This window comes from Mesoplodon densirostris, chromosome 3 (genome assembly GCF_025265405.1).
Source record: "Mesoplodon densirostris isolate mMesDen1 chromosome 3, mMesDen1 primary haplotype, whole genome shotgun sequence".
In the NCBI taxonomy this organism is placed as follows: domain Eukaryota; kingdom Metazoa; phylum Chordata; class Mammalia; order Artiodactyla; family Ziphiidae; genus Mesoplodon; species Mesoplodon densirostris.
The window spans coordinates 111,770,909-111,793,113 of record NC_082663.1 but is presented as its reverse complement, the minus strand read 5'-3'; the positions used below and the strand labels follow the sequence as shown (position 1 = coordinate 111,793,113).

General features: G+C 38.1%; 1 protein-coding gene across 1 annotated transcript in view; it reads left to right on the top strand.

The window, feature by feature from the left end:
- MEIKIN (meiotic kinetochore factor) overlaps positions 1-22,205 on the top strand; it is a 125,350-nt gene that overhangs the window by 68,663 nt on the left and 34,482 nt on the right. Inside the window, exon 11 of the mRNA XM_060094389.1 lies at positions 1,798-1,917. Within this exon, the coding sequence (XP_059950372.1) occupies positions 1,798-1,917 (120 nt within the window). The remainder of the gene's footprint in view (positions 1-1,797; positions 1,918-22,205) is intronic.

The window sequence follows — 22,205 nt, the reverse complement described above, 5'->3', positions numbered from 1 at the left end:
GCCATTATCACCCCAGTCAATTTTAGAACATTTTTATCACCTCATAAACAAACCCTGTACCCTTTAACCATTACTATTATCCCCTTATTCCTCCATCCCACTATCTGGCCCCAAACAACTACTAATCCACTTTCCATCTCAGTAGATTTCCTGGACATTTTATATGAATAAAATCATATAATATGTAGTCTTTTGTGACTGAGTTCTTTTACTTAGCATAATGTTTTCAAGGTATCAGTACTTCTTTCCTTTTCATGGCCAAACAATATTCTATTGTGTTCATGGCCATTTGGGTTATTTCTGTCTTTGGACTATTATGAATAAAGCTGCCATAAACATTCAGGTACAAGCTTTTGTGTGGATATATGTTTTCATTTCTCTTGAGTGTATACCTAGAAATAAAATTGAAGGGTTATATCGTAGCTCTATGGATGATCATTAGAGGAATTGATAGACTGTTTTCCAAAGTGGTTGAGTAGTTTTACATTCCCAGCAGCAGTGTATGAGTGTTCTTATTTGTCTGTATTCTTACCAAAACTTACTATCATCCATCTTTTGGGGTGTGATGTTGTATCTCATTGTGATTTTGTAATGGAGCTTATTGGCCCTTTGTATATCTTCTTTGGAGAAATGTCTACTCAGATCCTTTGCTCATTTAAAAGTTAGGCTATTTGTCTTTTTATTGTTGAGTTGTAAGTGTTCTTTATATGTTCTAGATACTAGACCCTTATCAGATAAAGGATTTTCAAATATTTTCTCCCATTCTGTAGGTAAATACCAGTGTCTTTTAATAAATAAAAATACTTTTGAGAACACTTAATGGCTTAACATTTTAAGGTTTACATTTTGTTACCAAATGAGTCTGAGACTAATTGCCCTTTGGTTCTTCTACACCAAATGAGGCATATAGATTTCCCTCAAGTCCAAGCTGTCATTCCTTGGCTGACTACACTGAAAGGAGGCCAGTTGACTCAAGGACTTCTGGAGATTTTCATTTTCTAGGGTCTCACTTTAATGTGACCTTCCTAACACTGTTTCAAGATACACATGGATAGGCCTGAAGTTGTTCTGTCCTCCTACAAGGAAGAGGAGCTAGGCAAGGGTAGACGCCCCCCCACTTCCTACCCAGCACAGTTGATAATTCATTTTGGGCACACATACATGTGGTGTAGCCAAGGTTCAGGCCAGACCTAGTCTGATCTGGATAGTCAACACGACAAAGCTTCTTGGAATCCCAAACTAAAGAGTATGGATCATGACTTTGGTTTTAAATATTTTGAATTTGATGTAGAAATATGTGGTGATTTAAGTAACCTGATAATGATATGGTTATGGTGCTCAGGAAAGAGATAGAGATTTAAAAATCTCTAACGTAAAATTGGTAGGCAAAAAGAAGGCAAGGGTAGAACACCGGGGGAAGGCTGACAGTTAAGGGAAGAGCCAGAGAAATTATTCCATGAGGTGTAGTTGCTGGGTATGTGAATTTCATTTAGTAGGCACTTAACATATATAAATTAAATTGTACTTTAGCAAACGAAAATTCCTATTTAAAAAATAATTTTAAAGCTAAAGAGCCTTGTATTCTTCTTTATAGATTCACTTGTTCCCAGTTAAACATGCATCTTTTGAAGAAGTGTTTCTAAATATCAGCAATTGTATTAATTCAGATAAAATTATTCATATGTCAAGTTTACAAGAAAATAATACTATTGAGAGAGTAGTTCAACTTTCCTTTAATTAAAAATATTGTTTTTGCCACATTGAGCTTCTACAAAAGAGTAATATATTCTTTTATAGATTGATTTGTCCTCAGTGCAAAAAACATCTTTTGAAGAACTGTTTCCAAATGTCAGCAATTATGTTAATTCAAAGGAAATTGTTCCTGTGTCAACTTTGCAAGAAAATTCTTCAAATGAGGTAGTATTTTCAAATTTTCCTTCACTTACTAAAAGAAATAATTAACTGTTATATTGGATACTTTGTATATGAGATACTTTAAGAGATCTGTAACTCAGTTGAGGCTAACATCATCTACATTTGGAGTCAGCTATCAGATATAATTCCAAATAAAGGATATTAGGCTGCCACAGCCAAAACACTGCATCATCAGGACCTAGGGATATTAAACAACTAGAGGAAATAGTATTATCCTACTTGAATCCAAAACTCAGTTTTTGTCTGTGCATATAAATTGTAGACATCAAACTAGTTGTGTTAGAATGAATATATGGAAGTACTATGATCCACTAATAAAACTCATAACTCTAAGGGCCATGGGGGGTGGGGTTGGAGTAAAGAAAGAGGATGACCAGAAAAAGAGAGAAAAACAGAAGAGAGAGAGGGAGAGAGAAAGAGACAGAAAGAAGGGGAGAGAGGGCAGACAAGAGAGACAGAGATAAAGAATAAGACAAGAAAGAGGCAGAGAGAAAAAAAAATTAAAAGGCAGAAGTTGGGTAGTGGTTCATTGCAGCTAGACCTTTTCACTGTGACCCTGGAGTGAAGGTGGGGATGCAGGTGGTGAGGAGAAAGTTGGAGATGAGATTGTAGAGATCAACAGGGGCCAGTATCAAAGAGCGTCTTATAATCCATGTTAAGGAATTTGGATTTTTTCTTGAGGGGGGGCTGCTAAGGGATTGTAAACATGATATATCAAATGTTCTTGTATAAAGTTTATTTTGGCTCCAGGGGTGGAGAACAGATTATAAAAGGCTGAGACTAGAGGCAACTTGAGGGATAATCTCCAGAGAAAGAGAGTAAGAGAAAGAAAGAATATAGGGTAAGAGGCTTAAGGATAGTAAAAATAGTTTGAAATAAGAGTTTGGGGGAATGGAAGAATTAGGGAAACCAAGATTATAGCCCATTGTTGAGATCCCAGTTGAAACTGAGAACTATTGCTTTTTAAAAAAACATTCCTTATTGAGGTATAATATAATTGACATGCAATAAACTGCACATATTTAAAGTGTGCAATTTAAAAGTTTTCATGTATTTAAGCACCTTTGAAACAACCACCACAATCAAGATAGTGAAAATATCCATCACCAAAATTTCCTCCTACCATTTTATAATTTCTTTCTTCCTGCTCCACCCTCTGCTCCCTAAGCAACTACTGATGTAGTTATTGTCATTATAGATTGGATTTTGGAGGGGAGAGAGAGAGAGAGAGAGAGGGAGAGGGAGAGGGAGAGGGAGAGGGAGAGGGAGAGAGGGAGAGGGAGAGAGAGAGAGAGAGGGAGAGAGTTTTTGGTCTGGCTTCTTTTACTCAGCATAATTATGAGATTCAGCCATGTTGTTGAGTGTATCAATAGTTTGTTCCTTTTTATTGCTAAGTAGTATTCCATTGCATGGTATACCATAATTTATTTAACCATTCACCTATTTATGGACATTCAGATTGTTTAGCTGCTGGGAACATTTGTGTACAAGTATTTGTATTGACAAAGAATCTCTCCTTGATCAAACTTGAGTTAGGCTACTCTGAGCCCTCTTCTCAACTTGGCCTTGACCTTGGGCTTCCGCGTCCATCCTTGAATACAGTTTTAGCAAGAATTCTGCTACGTCAGTTTAGAGAGAGTCCCCCACCACTGATACCTGATCACCCTGGCTGCCTTTAGCAGCCTGACCTATTAAGTCTAATTCGGTTACTGCACACAATTTCATCGAGTATGCAATGGGGAGGGTTTTCCCACACCTCCAACAAGCAATGCTCCAGGCACCAGCTGGGTATCATAGATTTCAACCCAATTCTGACACTATCTACCCAGAGATAACATCAGATTCTGCAGGTAAAGGACTCCGTCCCACAGGAACACCTTCCACTTCAGACACCAATTGCAAGCCCAGGTTATTACCTATGTTTCTGACAGACTGGCTACAAATTGGAGGTTCCTATGACCCCGTTCTTGGACTTCAGGTTCCAGTCACAAGTCCAGGTTGTTACATTTACTTCTGACTTACTGGCTATAAATCAGAGGTTCTCACAACCCTCTCCTTGGGTTTGATTAATTTTTTAGAGCAGCTCACAGAACTCAGAAAAACATTTTACTTACTAAATTACTGGTTTATTATTAAAGGATATAATTCAGGAACAGCCAGATAGAAGACATGCATAGGGCAAGGTATGAGGAAAGAGTGCAGAGCTTCCATGCTTTTTCTTGGAGTGCCATTCTCCCCGAATCTCACCAACCCAGAAGCTGTTTTTTTTTTTTTTTTTTTTTTTTTTTTTGCGGTACTCGGGCCTCTCACTGTTGTGGCCTCTCCCATTGCGGAGCACAGGCTCTGGACATGCAGGCTCAGCAGCCATGGCTCACGGACCCAGCTGCTCCGCGGCATGTGGGATCTTCCCTGGACCGGGGCATAAACCCGTGTCTCCTGCATCGGCAGGCGGACTCTCAACCACTGCGCCACCTGGGAAGCCCAACCCAGAAGCTGTTTGAACCCTGTACTTTTGGAGTTTTATGGAGGCTTCATTACACAGGCATGGTTGAGTAAATCAATGGTCATTGGTGATTCATTCAACCTCTAGCTTCTCTCTCTTCCCTTATGAGGAGAGGTTATGGTGTGGGCCTGAAATTTCCAACCCTGTAATCACATAGCTGGTTTCCCTGGCAACCAGTCCCATCCTTTTTTTAAAAAATTAATTAACTTATTTATTTATTTTTTGGCTGCGTTGGGTCTTTGTTGCTGCACGCGGGCTTTCTCTAGTTGTGGTAAGTGGGGGCTACTCTTCATTGCGGTGCATGGGCTTCTCATTGTGGTGGCTTCTCTTGTTGCAGAGCACAGGCTCTAGGTGCGCGGGCTTCAGTAGTTGTGGCACGCAGGCTCAGTAGTTGTGGCTTGCAGGCTTAGTTGCTCAACGGCATGTGGAATCTTCCCAGACAGGGCTCAAACCCGTGTCCCCTGCATTGGCAGGCAGATTCTTAACCACTGCACCACCAGGGAAGTCCCTCATCCTTAAGTGCAGTTCAAAAGTCACTTTATTAATGTAACAAAAGATACCTCATTGCTCTCATCACTTAGAAAATTCCAAGGGTTTTAGGAGCTCTATGCCAGAAATGGGAGCAAAGATCAAATATATATTTCCTATCATAAATCATAGTATCACAGATCAGTTTAGCAAGAATCCCTGTACCCTTGATGTCTCCTCATAGCAGTTTTCCATCCTCTGATGACTTCACTCTCTTCATTGGCTATAAATCCCCAGCTGTCTTTGCTGTATTTGGAGTTGGACCCAATCTCTCTCTGCTATTGCAGTACCCCATTACAATAGTTTTGAATAAAGTCTTCCTTATTGTTTTAACAAGTATCAGAATATACTTTCTTTTACAGTATGGATGTATATTTTCTTTCCTCTTGGGTAGATATCTAAGAGTGGAAATTGCCAAGCTGTCTTCCAAAGTGGTTATACCATATCTTACATTTCCACTAGCAGTGTTTGAAACATGTAGTTCCTTGTGAAACAGTGTCATTTGAAGAACATAAATTTTTAACTTCAACGAAGTCCAACTTGTCAGTTTTTTAATGGGGTGTGCCTTTGTTGTCATATCTAAGAAATCTTTGCCTAACCCAAGGTCACAAAGATATTCTATGTTTTCTTTTTTTTAAATAAATAAATTTATTTATTTATTTATTTTTGGCTGCGTTGGGTCTTCATTGCTACACACAGGCTTTCTCTAGTTGCGGCGAGTGGGGGCTACTCTTCGTTGCAGTGCACGGGCTTCTCACTGTGGTGGCTTCTCTTGTTGTGGAGTATGGGCTCTAGGCACGCGGGCTTCAGTAGTTGTGGCATGCATGCTCAGTAGTTGTGGCACACAGGCCCAGTTGCTCTGCAGCATGTGGGATCTTCCCAGACCAGGGATCGAACCCGTGTCCCCTGCATTGGCAGGCAGATTCTCAACCACTGCGCCACCAGGGAAGGCCTGAATTAATTTTATTACATGATGTAAGGTATGGATTCAAGTTCATTTTTTTTGCATATTGACATTCAGTTATTCTAGCACCATTTGTGGAAATGCTATCCTTTCTTCGCTGTATTGCCTTTGCATCTTTGCTGAAAAACAGTTATCCCTATATATGTATGGGTTTGTGTCTGGATTCTCTATATTGTTCCATTCATCTACTTGTTTACCTTTATGCCAGTACCATGCAGTATTGAATAATGTGGCACTATAGTAATTCTTGAAATCAGATAGTGTTACCCCTCTAACTTTGTTATTCTTTTTCAGTTGTTTTGGCTATTCTAGGTCCTTTGCATTTCTATATGAATTTTAGGATCAGCTTGTCAATTTCTACAAAAAAAGAAAAAAAAACAAAACCCTGAGGGGATTTTGATTAAGATTGCATTGAATCTGTAGATTAATTTGAGGGTAATTGACATCATAACAAGATTGAGTTTCCCATCTTAAGAAAAAGGTGTATCTGTCCATTTATTTAGGTGTTCTTCAATATCTCTCTGAAATATTTTGTAATTTTTACTGTACAGGTCATTATTCCCACCTGATGTTATTATTTCTCACCTAATATCAATATTTCATATTTTTGATGCTATTAATTTCAATTTCTCACTATTCATTGCTAGCATATAGAAATACACATTTTTTGTGTTTGATTATTATATTAGTCTTCTTGGGCTGCCATAACAAAATACCATAGACTGGGGGGGATTAAACAACAGAAGTTTATTTTTTCCCAGTTCTGGAGGCCAGGAAGTCCAAGACCAAAGTGTTGGCCTATTCAGTTCCTGATAGGGCTCTTTTCCTCACTTGTAGATGGCCACCATCTTGCTATGACTTCACATGGTCTTTTCTCTCTTTGCACAAAGAAAGAGAGGGCTCTGGTGTTTCTTCCTTTTCTTATGAGGGCATCAGACCTCTCAGATTTGGGCCTCACCATGAACTCATATCACCCTCTCATAGACCCTATCTCCAAATACAGTCTTATTGAGGGTTATGACTTCAACATATGAATTTTGTAGGGACACAAACCCTCAGTTCATAACAAAGGTACTGTAAACTTGCTAGTCTTAATTATCAGCTCTGGTAGTTTCTTCCCCTAAAGGTTCCATTAGACCATAGGCGATTATGTCATCTGTGAATAAAAACAGTTTTACTTCTTCCTTTCCAATATGGATGCCTTTTTTTTCTTGCATAATTGCATTGGCTCCATCCTCCTGTACAATGTTGAGAGAGAGCAGTAGGGAGAGCAGACATCCTTGCAGCAGTTCACTATTAAGTATGATATTATCTGTAGGTTTTTCTTAGGTTGAGGAAGTTTCCTTCTATTCCTAATATGCTTGAGAGAGTTTATCAGGGATGAATGTTGGATTTTTGCCAAAGGTACTTCTTGTGTCTTTTAAGGTGATCATAGGGTTTTTCTTTTTCAGTTTGTTAATATGGTGAATTGATGATGATTGTGAATTGAATATAATAAAATTGAATATAATATATTGATTGACATTATGTTAAATCAACTCTGCATCCTAGGATAAACCCTACTTGGTTGTGGTGTATTTTTCTTTTTATATATTTTTGGATTTGATTTGCTTAAATTTTTGTATCATTGTTCATGAGGGTCTGGTCTGTACTTTTATTTTCTTTTGATGTGTATGTCTGATTTTGGTATCAAGAGTAATGATAACCTCATAGAACAAGTCAGGAAGTATTCCTTCCTCTTCGATTTTCTGGAAAAGAGATAGTATTATTTTTGCCTTAAATGTTGGGTGGAATTCAATTTTTTTTTTTTTTTTTTTGTGGTACACGGGCCTCTCACCATTGTGGCCTCTCCCGCTGTGGAGCAGAGGCTCTGGACGCGCAGGCTCAGCAGCCATGGCTCACGGGCCCAGCCGCTCCGCAGCATGTGGGATCTTCCCAGACCGGGGCACGAAACCGTGTCCCCTGCATCGGCAGGCAGACTCTCAACCACTGCGCCACCAGGGAAGCCCTGGAATTCACTATTGAAGCCATCTAGGCCTGGAATTTTCTTTGTTGGAAGGAAATAAACTATAGTTACAACCTATTTAGGGCTATTCAACTTATCTCTTTCTTCTTGAGTGAACTTTAGTAGTTTGTGTATTTCAAGGAATTTGTCCATTTTCTATAAACTTATTCATTTATTGTCAAATATTTATAATCTCTTATTATTCTTTAATATATTGGCATCTGTAGTAATGTAATCTTTCTCATTCCTGATATTGATAATTTGTGTCTTTTTTTTTTCCCTGAACAATCTGGTTTCTGCTCTGATATTTTCTTTAGTCTGCTTACTTTGGGTTTAATTAGCTCTTCTTTTTTTACTTTCTTAAGGTGGAAGCTGAGGTCATTGATATGAGACCTTTCTTCTTTTCTAATATAGGTTTTAATGCTACACATTTCCTTCAACTACTGCTTTAGCAGCAACCCACAAGTTTTGACATGCTGTGTTTTCATTTTCATGCACTTCAAATACTTTCCACTTTCCCTGTTTATTTATTCTTTGAACCATGAGCTGTTTAGAAGTGTGCTATTACCCAAATATCTGAAAATTTTCCAGAGATATTTCTGTTACAGATTTCTAATTTCATTCCATTGTGGTCTGAGACCATACTTTTTATGCCTAGAATCCTTTTAAATTTGTTGAGACATGTTTTATAACTAATATGGTTTATTTTGGTGAATGTTCTGTGTGTACTTGAACATAATGTGTATTCTGCTTTTGTTGGGTAAAGTGGTCTATAAATGTCAATCAGGTTAGATTGATTGGTAATGATGTTCAAGTTGACTATATCCTTGCTAATTTTTTGCCTACTTGGTCTATTAATTATTAAGAGGTATTGAAATCTCGTACTATAACGGTAGGTTTCTCTATTTCTCCTTTTAGTCCTATTCTTTTTTGTTTCACATATTTTGAAGCTCTGTTACTAGGTGTATAAACATTTACAGTGTTTAGGATTGTTATGTCTTCTTGATTAATTCACCCCTTTATCATGAAAGACCTTTTTTATCCCTGGTAATATTCTTTGCATAGAAATCTCCTTTGTCTGATATTAATATAGCTACTCCAGCTTTCTTTTGACTGTTGTTAGCATGGTGTATATTTTTGCATCTTTTTACTTTAAAAAAAATTTTAGAGAAGTCTTAGTTTTATAGCAAAATTGAGAGGAAGGTTCAGTGATCTTTCATATACTCACTACTCCCACACATGCATAGCCATAACCATTATCAACATCATTCACCAGAATGGTGCATTTTCTTACCAAGAATAAGCCTACATTGACATATCATAATCACCCAAATCCATAGTTTAAATTAGACTTCAATCTTGGTGTTGTACATTCTGTGGGTTTGGACAAAAGTATAATGATATTACAGGCATACCTCAGAGATATTGCAGGTTCAAGTTCCAGACCACAGCAATAAAGTGAATATCACAATAAAGTGAGTTACACAAGTATTTTGGTTTCAAAAAACTTGCATATAAAATTATATGTATATAAAATTGTATTTATACTATACTGTAGTTGTTTAAGTGTCTAGTAGCATTAAATCAAAAAAAATCTTAATTAAAAAATACTTTATTGCTAAAAAATACCAAAACAATTATAATAATCAAAGTTCACTGATTGCTAATGACCATAACAAATATAATAATGAAAACATTTGAAATATGTGTGAATTACCAAACTGTGACACAGAAACATGGAGTGAGCAAATGCTATTGGAAAAATGGCACCAGTAGACTTGCTGAACACAAGGTTGCCACAAAACGTCAATTTGTAAAAAAAATACAGTATGTGTAAAGTGCAATAAAGCAGAGAGCAATAAAACAAGGTATGCCTATAATTATGGTATTGTATAGAGTATTTTCACTGCCCTAAATATCCTCTGTGCTCTACCTATTCATCTCCCCTCACCTACCCCTGACAATCATTGATCTTTTAATTTAATTATCTCCATAGTTTTGCCTTTTCCAAATGTCATATAGTTGAAAACATACAGTATGTAACTTTTTCAGTTTGACTCCTTTCACTTAGTAGTGTGCATTTTAGGTTCATCCATGTCTTTTCAAGACTTAATAGCTCATTTCTTTTTAGCACTGAATGATATTCCATTGTCTGGATGTTTATTTTCCACTCACCTACAGAAAGACATCTTGGTTGCTTCCAGGTTTTAGCAATTATGAATAAAAGCTGCTGTAAATATCCATGTGCAGATTTTTGTGTAGACATAAGTTTTCAACTGATTTGGATAAATACCACGGAGTGAAATTGCTAGATCAAATGGTAAGAGTATGTTTAGTTTTGTAAGAAATCACCAAACTATCCTACAAAATGGCTATACCATTTTGCAGGCCCACCAGCAAAGAATGAGAGTTCGTCTTGCTCCGCATCTTCACCAACATTTACTGTTTTCAGTGTTTTGGGGTTTGGCCATTCTAGTAGGTCTGTAGTGGCATCTCATTGTTGTTTTAATTTGCATATCCCTGATGTGAAAATATGATATGGAGCATCCTTTCCTATGCTTACTTGCCAGCTGTATATCTTCTTTGGTGAGGTGTCTGTTAAGCTGTTTGGCCCTTTTTTTTTTTTTTTTTTTTTTTGCGGTATGCGGGCGTCTCACTGTTGTGGCCTCTCCTGTTGCAGAGCACAGGCTCCGGACATGCAGGCTCAGCGGCCATGGCTCACAGGCCTAGCCTCTCCACGGCATGTGGGATCTTCCTGGACCGGGGCACGAACCTGTGTCCCCTGCATCAGCAGGTGGACTCTCAACCACTGTGCCACCAGGGAAGCCCTGGCCCATTTTTTAATTGTGTTGTTTGTTTTCTTATTGTTGAGTTTAACAGCTCTTTGTATATTTGGGGGATTTTGGGTTTGGTTTGGTTTTTTATTATTTATTTATTTATTTATTTGGCTGTGTCTGGTCTTTGTTGAGGCATGTGGGCTCTTCGTTGCGGTGTGCGGGCTTCTCTCTAGTTGTGGTGCGTAGGCTCTAGAGCACAGGGGCTCAGTAGTTGCAGCACATGGGCTCTCTAGTTGTGGCGCATGGGCTCCAGAGCACGCAGGCTCAGTAGTTGCAGCTCATGGGCTCTAGAGCATGCAGGCTTAGTTGCCCCACGGCATGTGGGATCTTAGTTCTCCAACCAGGGATCATTAGTCCCCTGCATTGGAAGGTGGATTCTTAACCACTGGACCATCAGGGAAGTCCCTCTTTGTATATTTTGAATAACAGTCCTTTATCAGATGTACCTTTTACAAATATTTTCTCCCAATTTGTGGCTTTTCTTCTAATTCTCTTGATACTCCCTTTTGCAAAGCAGAAGTTTTAAATTTTAAGTAGATCTAGCTTATCAGTTATTTCTTTCATGGATCATGTCTTTGATGTCATATCTAAAAAAGCATCACCATACCCAAGTTTATCTAGGTTTTCTCCTATGTTGTCTTTTAGGAGTTTCATAGTTTTGCATTTTACCTTTAGACCTGTGATCCATTTTGAGTTAATTTTGGTGAAGGTTGTAAGGTCTGTGTATAAATTCATTTTTTTTTGTATGTGGATGTCCATTGTTCCAGCACCATTTGTTGAATAGAGTATTTTGCTTCATTGTATTTCCTTTGCTCCTTTGTCAAAGATCAGTTGAGTATATATGAGGGTCTATTTCTGGGTTCTCTCTTCTGTTCCATTGATCTATTTGTCCACTTTTTTGCCAATATCACACTCTCATGATTACTATAGCTTTATAATAAGTCTTAAAGTTGGATAGTGTCTGTCCTCTGACTTTGTTCTTTTCCTTCAATATTGTGTTCTCTAATCTGGGTCTTTTGCCTTTCCATATAAACTTTAGAATCAGTTTTTCAATATCCACAAAATAACTTCGTGAGATTTTTATTGGGATTGCACTGAATTTATAGATTAAGTTGGGATGAACTGCCATTTTGACAATATTGAGTTGTCTTATCTATGACCATGAAATATATCTCCATTTATTTCATTCTTTTTTGATGTCTTTAATGAGTTTTTCTCATATAGATCTTATGCATATTTTGTTAGATTTATACCTAAATAATTCATTTTGGGGGGTACTAATATAAATGGTAATGTGTTTTTAATTTCAAATTCCAATTGTCCATTGTTGATATATAGGAAAGCAGTTGACTTTTGTATATTAATCTGTATCCTGCAACCTTGCTATAGTTGCTTACTAGCTCCAGGAGTTTTTTTTTTGTTGTTGTTGTTGTTGACTCTTTTGGATTTTCTGCATAGACAATCATGTCATCTATAAATAACAACAGCTTTATGCCTTATTTACATTCTGTATATCTTTTATTTCCTTTCTTGCCTTCTTGAATTAGCAAAGACTTCCAGTACAATGTTGAAAAACAGTGGTGAGAGGGGACATCCTTCTCTTATACCTGATCTTAGTGGGAAAGTTTCAAGTTTTTCACCATTAAATAGGATGTTAGCTGTAGGTGTTTTTTAATAGATGTTCTTTAGCAAGTTGAAGAAGTTCCTCTCTATTCCTAGTTTACTGAGAGTTTTTAATCATAAATGAGTATTGTATTTTGTCAGTGCTTTTTCTGCATCTACTGATATGATCATGTGGTTTTTCTTCCTTAGCCTGTTAATGTGATAGATTGCATTAATTGATTTTTAAGTGATGAGCCAGCCTTGCATACCTGGGTTAAATCCCACTTGATCTTGGTGTATAATTCTTTTTTATACATTGTTGCATTTCATTTGTTAATATTTTACTGAGGATTTTACATCTATGTTCATGAGAGATATTGGTCTATAGTTTTCTTACTTGTAATGTCTTTTTTTAGTGTTAATATTAGGATTATGCTGGCCTTGGAGAATAAGTTAGGAAGTGTCCCCTCTGCTTCTGTCTTCTGATAAAGATTGTAGAGAATTGGTGTAATTCATTCCTTAAATATTTGGTGGAATTCACCATTGAACTCATCTGGGCATGGTGCTTTCTGTTTTGGAAGGTTATTCATTATTGATTCAATATCTTTAATAGATATAGGGCTATCCAGGTTGCCTTTTTTTTGAGTGCATTTTGGAAGATTGTGCCTTTCAAGGAACTGGTCCATTTCATGTAAGTTATCAAAGGTGTAGGCATAAAGTTGTTCATAGTATTCTTTTATCATGCTTTAAAATTTTGTGGGCTCTATTGTAGTATTGTCTTCTCTTTCATTTCTGATAGTAATAATTTGGGTCATTTCTCCTTTTTTTCCTAGTTAGCCTGTATAGAGGCTTGTCAATTTTATTGACGTCTTCAAAGAACCAGCTTTTGTTTTTGTTCGTTTTCTGTATTGGTTTTCTCTTTTCAATTTCATTGGTTTTTGCTCTAATTCTTATTAGTTCTTTTCTTCTGCTTACTTTGGATTTAATTTGCTCTCTTTTTTTTCCTGTTTTCCTAGGTACAAACATAGATTCTTTATTTTAGGTCTTTCTTCTTTTCTGATATGAATATTCAATGCTATCAATTTCCCTCTAAGCACTGCTTTTGCTGTATCCCACAAAGTTTCATAGGTTGTGTTTTCATTTTCATTTAGTTCAAAATGGTTTAAAATATATCTTGATATTTCTTCTTTGACCCATGTGTTATTTATTTCTAAGTATTAATCTCTAAGTATTTGGGGATTTTCCAGCTGTCTTTCTGTTACTGATTTCTAGTTTCATTCCATTGTGACCTGTTAGCATGCTTTCTATTATTTTAAACTTGTTAGGATATGTTTTGTTGCCTAGAATGTGATTTATCTTGGTGAACATTCCATGTGAGCTTGATAAAAATGTGTAGTCTGCTGTTGTTGGATGAAATAGTCTGTAGATGTCCAATGTATCCAGTTGATTGATGGTGCTGTTGAGTTCGACTATGTCTCCACTTGTTTTCTGCCTGCTGGATCTATTTCAGAGAGAGAGGGTTTTAAAGTCTCCAGGTACTATAGTGGATTTATCCATTTCTCCTTTCTGTTCTATCCATTTTTGCCTCATATATATGCTCTGTTGTTAGGTACATACACATTAAGAATTTTTATGTCTTCATGAAGAATTGACTTATTTATCATTACATAATGCCCTGCTCTACCCCTTATAACTTTCCTTACTTTGGATTCTGCTCTATCTAATATTAATATAGCTACTCCCACTTTCTTTTGATTAGTGTTAGCATGTTATATGTTTCTCCATTTACTTTTTCTTTTAAATTTTTGTTGGAGTATCATTGATTTACAAGTTGTTATTCAATAATTTCAGGTGTACAACAAAGTGAATCTGTTATACGTATACATATATCCACTCATTTTTAGATTTTTTTCCTATATAGGCCATTACAGAGTACTGAGTAGAGTTCCCTGGGCTATACAGTAGGTCCTTAATAGTTATCTATTTTATATATATTACTGTGTATATGTCAATCCCAATCTTCCAGTTTATCCCTCCCCCCATACCCTCTGGTAACCATAAGTTTTTATTTTCTACATCTGTAACTATATTTCTGTTTTGTAGATAAGTTCATTTGTACCCTTTTTTTTAAGATTCCACATATAAGCGATATCATATGATATTTGTCTTTCTCTGACTTACTTCACTCAGTATGACAATCTCTACGTTCATCTTGTTGCTGCAAATGGCATTACAGTATTTCATTCTTTTATGGCTCAGTAATATTCCATTGTATATATGTACCACAACTTCTTTATCCATTCCGCTGCTGGTGGACGTTTAGGTTGTTTCCATGTCCTGGCTATTGTAAGTAATGCTGCAGTGAACATGGGGTGCATGTATCTTTTCAAATGATGGTTTTCTCTGGATATATGTCCAGGATTGGGATTGCTGGATCATATGTTAGCACTATTTTCAGTTTTTTAAGGAACCTCCATACTGTTCTCCATAGTGGCTGTACCAGTTTACATTCCCACCAACAGTGTAGGAGGGTTCCCTTTTCTCCACAGCCTCTCCAGCATTTATTGTTTGTAGATTTTTTGATGATGGCCATTCTGACTGGTATGAGGTGATACTTCATTGCAGTTTTGATTTGCATTTCTCTAATAATTAGTGACGAGCATCTTTTCATGTGATTTTTAACCATCTGTATGTCTTCTTCGGAGAAATGTCTATTTAGATCTTCCACCCATTTTTTGATTGGATTGTTTGGTTTTTCTTGATACTGAGCTGCATGAGCTGTTTATATATTTTGGAGATTAATCCCTTGTCAGTCACTTCGTTTGCAAATATCTTCTTCCATTCTCAGGGTTGTCTCATAGGTTGTCTCTTTTCATTTTGTTGATGGGTTTTTTTGCTGTGAAAAAGCTTTTAAGTTTAATAAGATCCTATTTGTTTATTTTTGTTTTTATTTTCATTACTCTAGGAGGTGGATTGAAAAAGATCTTGCTGCAATTTATGTCAGAGAGTCTTCTAAGTTTTCTTCTAAGAGTTTTATAGTATTCAGCCTTAATATGGCAGAATAGGAGGACCTGGAGTTCACCTCTCCCCACAAATACATCAAGAATACATCTACAAATGGAACAATTAGCTACATGTGAAAGAATGGAATTAGAACACTCCCTAACACCATACACAAAAATAAACTCAAAATGGATTAACTGGAAATCAAAGCAACCTCAAATACCAGTTACATATATAGAAGATTTTCATTCTGGAAATGCACTGAGTCTTTGAGTTGGGAAAAGTTTTATCTTCAAAATACATAATGGTTCAGGCAGGGGTACAGAGCACCAATCTTTCAAGATGGATGTTGGCCCAATCAATCAACCTCAGACTGTAAACAACTAATACAGATAGGAACCTCAGGTAAATGTCAGCCCTGGAGTCAGATGGTGGATGACAGAAAAAAGATTTTCCTTTTTTTCCCCCAGGTACTCTGAAAATGGACGTTTTATGAGACTGAAACTTAATAAGTGTTTCTCCAATTCAGTTTCGTAAATCTTAAAATCAATGGAGGTTCTACCCTATTTATGGTATTTGGTAAATTATGACCACTTTCCCATGTTTTTTCTGAAGTAAATACTTATCTTGTTTACTTGTTGTATTAGTTCCCTAGAGCTCCAGTAAAAAAGTACCATAAGCTAGGTGGCTTCTTGAAAGAACAGAAATTTATTCTTTCACAGTTCCGGAAGCTAGTAGTCTCAAATCAAGGTGTTGGCAGGGCCATATTCCCTTTGAAGCCTCTAGGGGAGGATCCTTCCTTCCTTCTTCTGGCTTCTCTTAGCCCCAGGCATTTATTTGTTTGTGGCAGCATATCTCCAATCTCTGCCTCTATCTTTGTATGGCTGTGCATGTGTTTCTGTGTCTTCTTATGGCATTCTCCATGTGGGTTTTGTGTCCAAATTTTCCTCTTCTTTGAAGGATAGCAGTCATACTGGATTAAGGCCCACTTCTAATGACCTTATCTTGATTAAATCTGCAAAGACCCTATTTTCAAATTAGGTCACCTTCACAAGTATTGAGGGTTAGGACTACAAAATATCTTTGTTTGGGAGGCCACAATTCAACCCATAACTTGTCTTCTTGTTTTTCTGTCTAATCAGTCCTAAACTCTTTGCCAGTTATCCATGTGGCCCCTCAAGATTTTCAGTTTTATCAAGTTTTCTATGAATTTCAACTATGCCATGTTGCCATTCTGCCTGGGGCATAGTTATCTTCCTAGGATCTTCCTATGCAATGATCCTAATAATTTACTTTGCCTCTCTCCTGTTTCTTCTATCCTGTAGCTTTCTCTGTCTGCCTTATGTTGGTGTAAGTGATCATCCATTAGCCTCCTGAGAAAGTGAACATGGTATAGAAATTGTTAGAGATTGAAAATCTTTTTATTCCATCCTCACATATGATTGGTAGTTTAAGCTGGTTGGGGAATTATAGGTTGGAAATAATTTTCTTTGCTAGCATAATTCTATTATAGTTCTGGTTTTCAGTATTGTTTTGAGGATCATTCTTGTTCCTAGTCTTTTATTAATGAACAATTTTTCCTCTGTGGAGGTTAGAAGGATCTTCACCTTATCCTCAGTGTTTTGAAATTTCATGATCATGTTCCTTGGTATAGGTTTTTTTCCATGTATTATGCTAGAACATGGTGGATTCTTTTAACCTGGAAGCATAAACACTTTGGTTTGGGGACTTTTTTTCATATTATCTCATTGATATTCTCCTTCTCTCTGTTCTTTCTCTTTTTTCTGGAACATCTATTATTTGCATAGTGGAGTTCCTGTACCAGCCCTCTCAATTTCTTATCTTTAAAATAATCTCTTTATCCTTTTGTTCTACTTTCTGGGAGGTTCCCTCAGTTTTATCTTCTACATCTTATATTGAAGATTTTGCATTAATGCTATAATATTTGTAATGTGCAAGAGCTCCTTTTTGTTCTCTGGATGTCACTTTATAATATCATACTTGTTTCATGGTTGCCATATCTTGTAATGTTAAATAGCTAATGTTGATGTTTTCTTTTACTACTGTAGTCTCTGTTTCCTCCAAGATGTATCCTTACTTCTTTTTTAAAATTTTCTTCTTTTTCCCTCTTTTCCCCTCTTCTTTCCTCCCCTCCCCTCTGTTCTTCTCTTCTCCCTCCCTGCCTCCTTCTCTCCCTCCTTTCCTCCCTCCCTCCCCTTCTTCCTTCCATCCTTCTTTCTTTCTCTCTCTTTCTTTCTTTCCTTCTTTCTTTCTTTTTCTCTCTTTCTCTCTTTCTCTCTCTCTCTCTTTCTCTCTTTCTCTCTCTACTCATATTTAAGATTGTGGATCTAAAAAGCTGATTGGACACCCTAGTTCCTGGGTGGAGCTTGTCAACTGTGAAATTCATTGTAGGGTGATTTTGCTGAACCTTTTACTTGTATCAGCAACATTAGCTCTTTCCTTTTGGACTGCAGAGAGCAAAATCTTTCAATCTCTTGCCTGGAGGATAAAAGCCTCTTAGGGTTTGGCGTCTCAGCACCACTTTTGTGATGAATTGGGAGATTGGGATTGACATATATACACTAATATGTATAAAATGGATAACTAATAAGAACCTGCTGTCTAAAAAAATAAATAAAATAAAATTCAAAGAAAAAAGACAGAAAAATAGGAGCAATCTGAAAGATTAGATTAAACTGGTAATCTACTTTCCTTGTCCAAAATTTCTTTTTTTAAATAAATACATTTATTTATTTTATATATTTTTTAATTTTTGGCTGAGTTGGGTCTTTGTTGTTGTGCATGGGATTTTCTCTAGTTGTGGCAAACAGGGGCTACTCTTTTTTTTTTTTTTTTTTGTGGTATGCTGGCCTCTCACTGTTGTGGCCTCCCCCATTGCGGAGCACAGGCTCCGGACGCGCAGGCTCCGGACGCGCAGGCTCAGCGGCCATGGCTCACGGGCCCAGCCGCTCCGCGGCATATGGGATCCTCCCAGACCGGGGCACGAACCCGTATCCCCTGCATCGGCAGGCGGACTCTCAACCACTTGCGCCACCAGGGAGGCCCTGGGGGCTACTCTTCATTGCAGTGCGCGGGCTTCTCATTGCAGTGGCTTCTCTTGTGGAGCATGGGCTCTAGGTGCGTGGGCTTCAGTAGTTGTGGCACATGGGCTCAGTAGTTGTGGCTCATGTGCTCTAGAGTGCAGGCTCAGTAGTTGTGGCTCATGTGCTCTAGAGCGCAGGCTCAGTAGTTGTGGCACAGGGGGTTAGTTGCTCGGCGGCATGTAGGATCTTCCTGGACCAGGACTTGAACCCACATCCCCTGCATTGGCAGGTGGATTTTTAACCACTGCACCACCAGGGAAGCCCAGCACCACTTATTTTTAGTACAGTACCTCCCACTTCAACTTCTGGAAATTCCTTAAAGAAGAAACCATGTTATACCATTTTCATAGACAAATCCTACAGTCTTTTGATTGAGTTGGAGAAGAGCAGTTACAAGAAGTAGGAGAGTAGGTCTGGGAATTCGACTGCCTTCTCTTTATGTAAATATAGCATTCATAAAAGAGTACGTGTATGGAAAAAAATAGAGGAACACCCTTGTGCTCTCCTACCATGCAGATAATTAAATAGAACATTACAAATATTGCCCCCCCGAAACCCAAGGAGTCTCACTATGATTCCATTAACCCTCTCCCATAAGTAATGACTGTCCTGAGGTTTGTGCCATTCGTTCCTCTACTTTTATTTTTATTACTAACATCTTTACTAAATTTTTCATTCCATGAGCGTTATATATTTCCTGATTTATTTAAGTGTTCCTCGATATTTTTCAATAAAGTTTTATTATTTTAACCAGAATGACCTGGTATTTTTTTTGTTAAACATATTCCTATGTACATTATATTATTTGATCTTGTGGTAAATTATGTCTTTTTATAATTTCATTTTAAACTTTTTGTTTATAGGGTATAGAAATACAAATGACTTGTATATATTTAGCAGAGCCAGAACCCTGCTAAATCTTATTAATGCTAATATATGTATATGGATTCTTTCGGATTTCTATGTAGACAATCATATCATTTGTGAATAATAACAATTTTGTTTTTTCCATGAGAATTGTCCCTTATTGTCCTGGATAAGACCTCCAGTACAACATATTTCTTATTTGAGATCTTAAAGGAAATTGTTTAAAAGGTTTCACCGTTGGGGCGGAGTCAAGATGGCGTACTAGGAGGACGTGGAATTCGTGTCTCCTCACAACTAGGGCACCTACAAGGCACCCGTGGGGGACCACAGACGCCTAAGGGGACAGGAGGAAACCCAAGTGACCAGGTAGGACATGGGGTGTGGGGGGGGTGAAGGGGGAGGAGAAGTGGAGACGGGGCAGGACTGGCACCCCTGAGGGGTGGCAGGAGGAGGGGAAGGGATCCCATGCCTGAAGGGGGAAATTTGAGAACCATTGGGAGGGCAGAGGATCAAAAGGGAGTGTGGCCAGGGTTCCCCTGCCCACTTGGACCCCCAAGAACTTGCTGGGATCCTGGGCCTGATCCTCTGCCCACCTAGACCCCCTCCAGCTGTGGGGGTCCTGAGGGGAGTGGGAGGGAGGGAAGGCGGAGCAAAAGTAAAGGCAGGACCTCCAGGATGGCACCTCTGAGGGGTGGCTGGGGGAGGGAAGGAGTCCCTACACCCAGCAGTACCCACCCAGTGTTAGGGGTCCAGCAGCAATGGGGGAGACCCTGGGGAGACAGTGGGAGAGGGGTGCGAAGGAATGGAAGGGAACGGGGCCAGTTCTTTCCCTGTCCCAGAAGCCTGTTGGACTCCCAGGCCTAATCCTCTGCCTTCAGAGCCTCCCTCCTGCTGTGCAGAGCCCAAGCCCTGCCCCTACACCCCCACCCAGGGCCCTACCTCCAAACTCTGGAACCCCACACTCCAGAGGCTCTCTTTTGGACATGCTGCCCCTCCCCTTCCGCACAGCTCCTAAGCACCTGCCTAGGCCCCACCCCAGTCTGAAATGTCACCACCCTACCCACCTAGGTCCTGCCCCACACTAAAACCTGCCCCTGCCTAAGTTCCATCCCCTGCCTAAACTCTGCCCCCATAGCCAAGGCTTTTTTTTCTTTTTCCTTTTCTTTTTTCCTCTTTTAGTTTGGGGTGCTGTTTTACCTTGTTATATTGATTGGGGTGCTGTTTTACCTTGTTTTATTTTGGTGTTTTTTCTTGTTTTTTTTAAAAAAATAAATTTATTTATTTATTTATGGCTGCATTGGGTCTTCGTTGCTGTGAGTGGGCTTTCTCTAGTTGTGGTGAGTGGGGGCTACTGTTTGTTGTGGTGTGTGAGCTTCTCATTGTGGTGGCTTCTCTTGTTGTGGAGCGTGGGCTCTAGGTACGTGAGCTTCAGTAGTTGCAGCGCACAGGCTCAGTACTTGTGGCTCGCAGGCTCTAGAGCACAGGCTCAGTAGTTGTGGCGCACAGGCTTAGTTGCTCCATGGGATGTGGGATCTTCCCAGACCAGGGATTGAACCCATGTCTCCTGCATTGGCAGGTGGATTCTTAACCACTGCACCACCACGGAAGCCCTGTTTTAACTTGTTGATTCATTGTTGTTGATTCTTTATATTTTTATTTTTCCTAATAAATCTTTTATTTTTCTAATTTTATTTTATCTTTATAGTTTGTTAGTGATCTCTCCTTTTGGCTTGTTGCCACCCCCCCTTTTTTTCGTTTTCTTGCTGTGGTTTTATTTTACCTTGTTGCAGTTGTTTCAATTACAGTTTTATTTTTCCTAATATATTCTTTATCTTTCTAATTTTATTTATTTTTTTACTCTTTGATATTTTACTGCTCAATTTTTTCTTTCTTACTTCCTTTTTTTCTTTTTCTTTTTTCTTTTTTTTTTTTTTTTTACTGTGCCATGAACCTTGCGGGATCTTGGCTCCCAGGGCAGAGGTTGGGCCTGAGCTCCTGTGGTGGGAGCTCTGGGTCCAAACTGCTGGACTAACAGAGAACCTCAGACCCCAGGGAATATTAATCAGAGTGAGGCCTCCTGGAAGTCCTCATCTCAGCACCAAGACCCAGCTCTGTCTAACTGCCTGCAAACTCCAGTGCTGGATGTCTCAGGCCAAACAACCAGTAAGACAGCCATACAGCACCACCCATTTAAAAAAAAAAATTGAAACGACAAAAAAATATGTCACAGTCAAAGGAGCAAGGTAAAAACCTACAAGACCAAATAAATGAAGACGAAATAGGCAAACTACCTGAAAAAGAATTCAGAGTAATGATAGTAAAGACGATCCAAAATCTTGGAAACAGAACAGAGAAAATACAAGTAACATTTAACAAGGATCTAGAAGAACTAAAGATCAAACAAACAGTGATGAACAACAAAATTACTGAAATTAAAAATACTCTAGAAGGAATCAGTAACAGAATAACTGAGTCAGAAGAACTGATAAGTGAGCTGGAAGATAAAATGGCAGAAATAACTGCCAGGGAGCAAAATAAAGAAAAAAGAATGAAAAGAATTGAGGACAGTCTCAGAGACCTCTGGGAAAACATTAAACACACCAGCATTCAAATTATAGGGGTCCCAGGAGAAGAAGAGGAAAAGAAAGGGTCTGAGAAAATATTTAAAGAGATTATAGTAGAAAACGTCCTTAACATGGGAAAGGAAATAATCAAGTCCAGGAAGCACAGAGAGTACCATACAGGAGAAACCGAAAGAAAAACTCACCGAGACACATATTATTCAAACTATCAAAAATTAAATACAAAGAAAAAATATTAAAAGCAACAAGGGAAAAGGAACAAATAACATACAAAG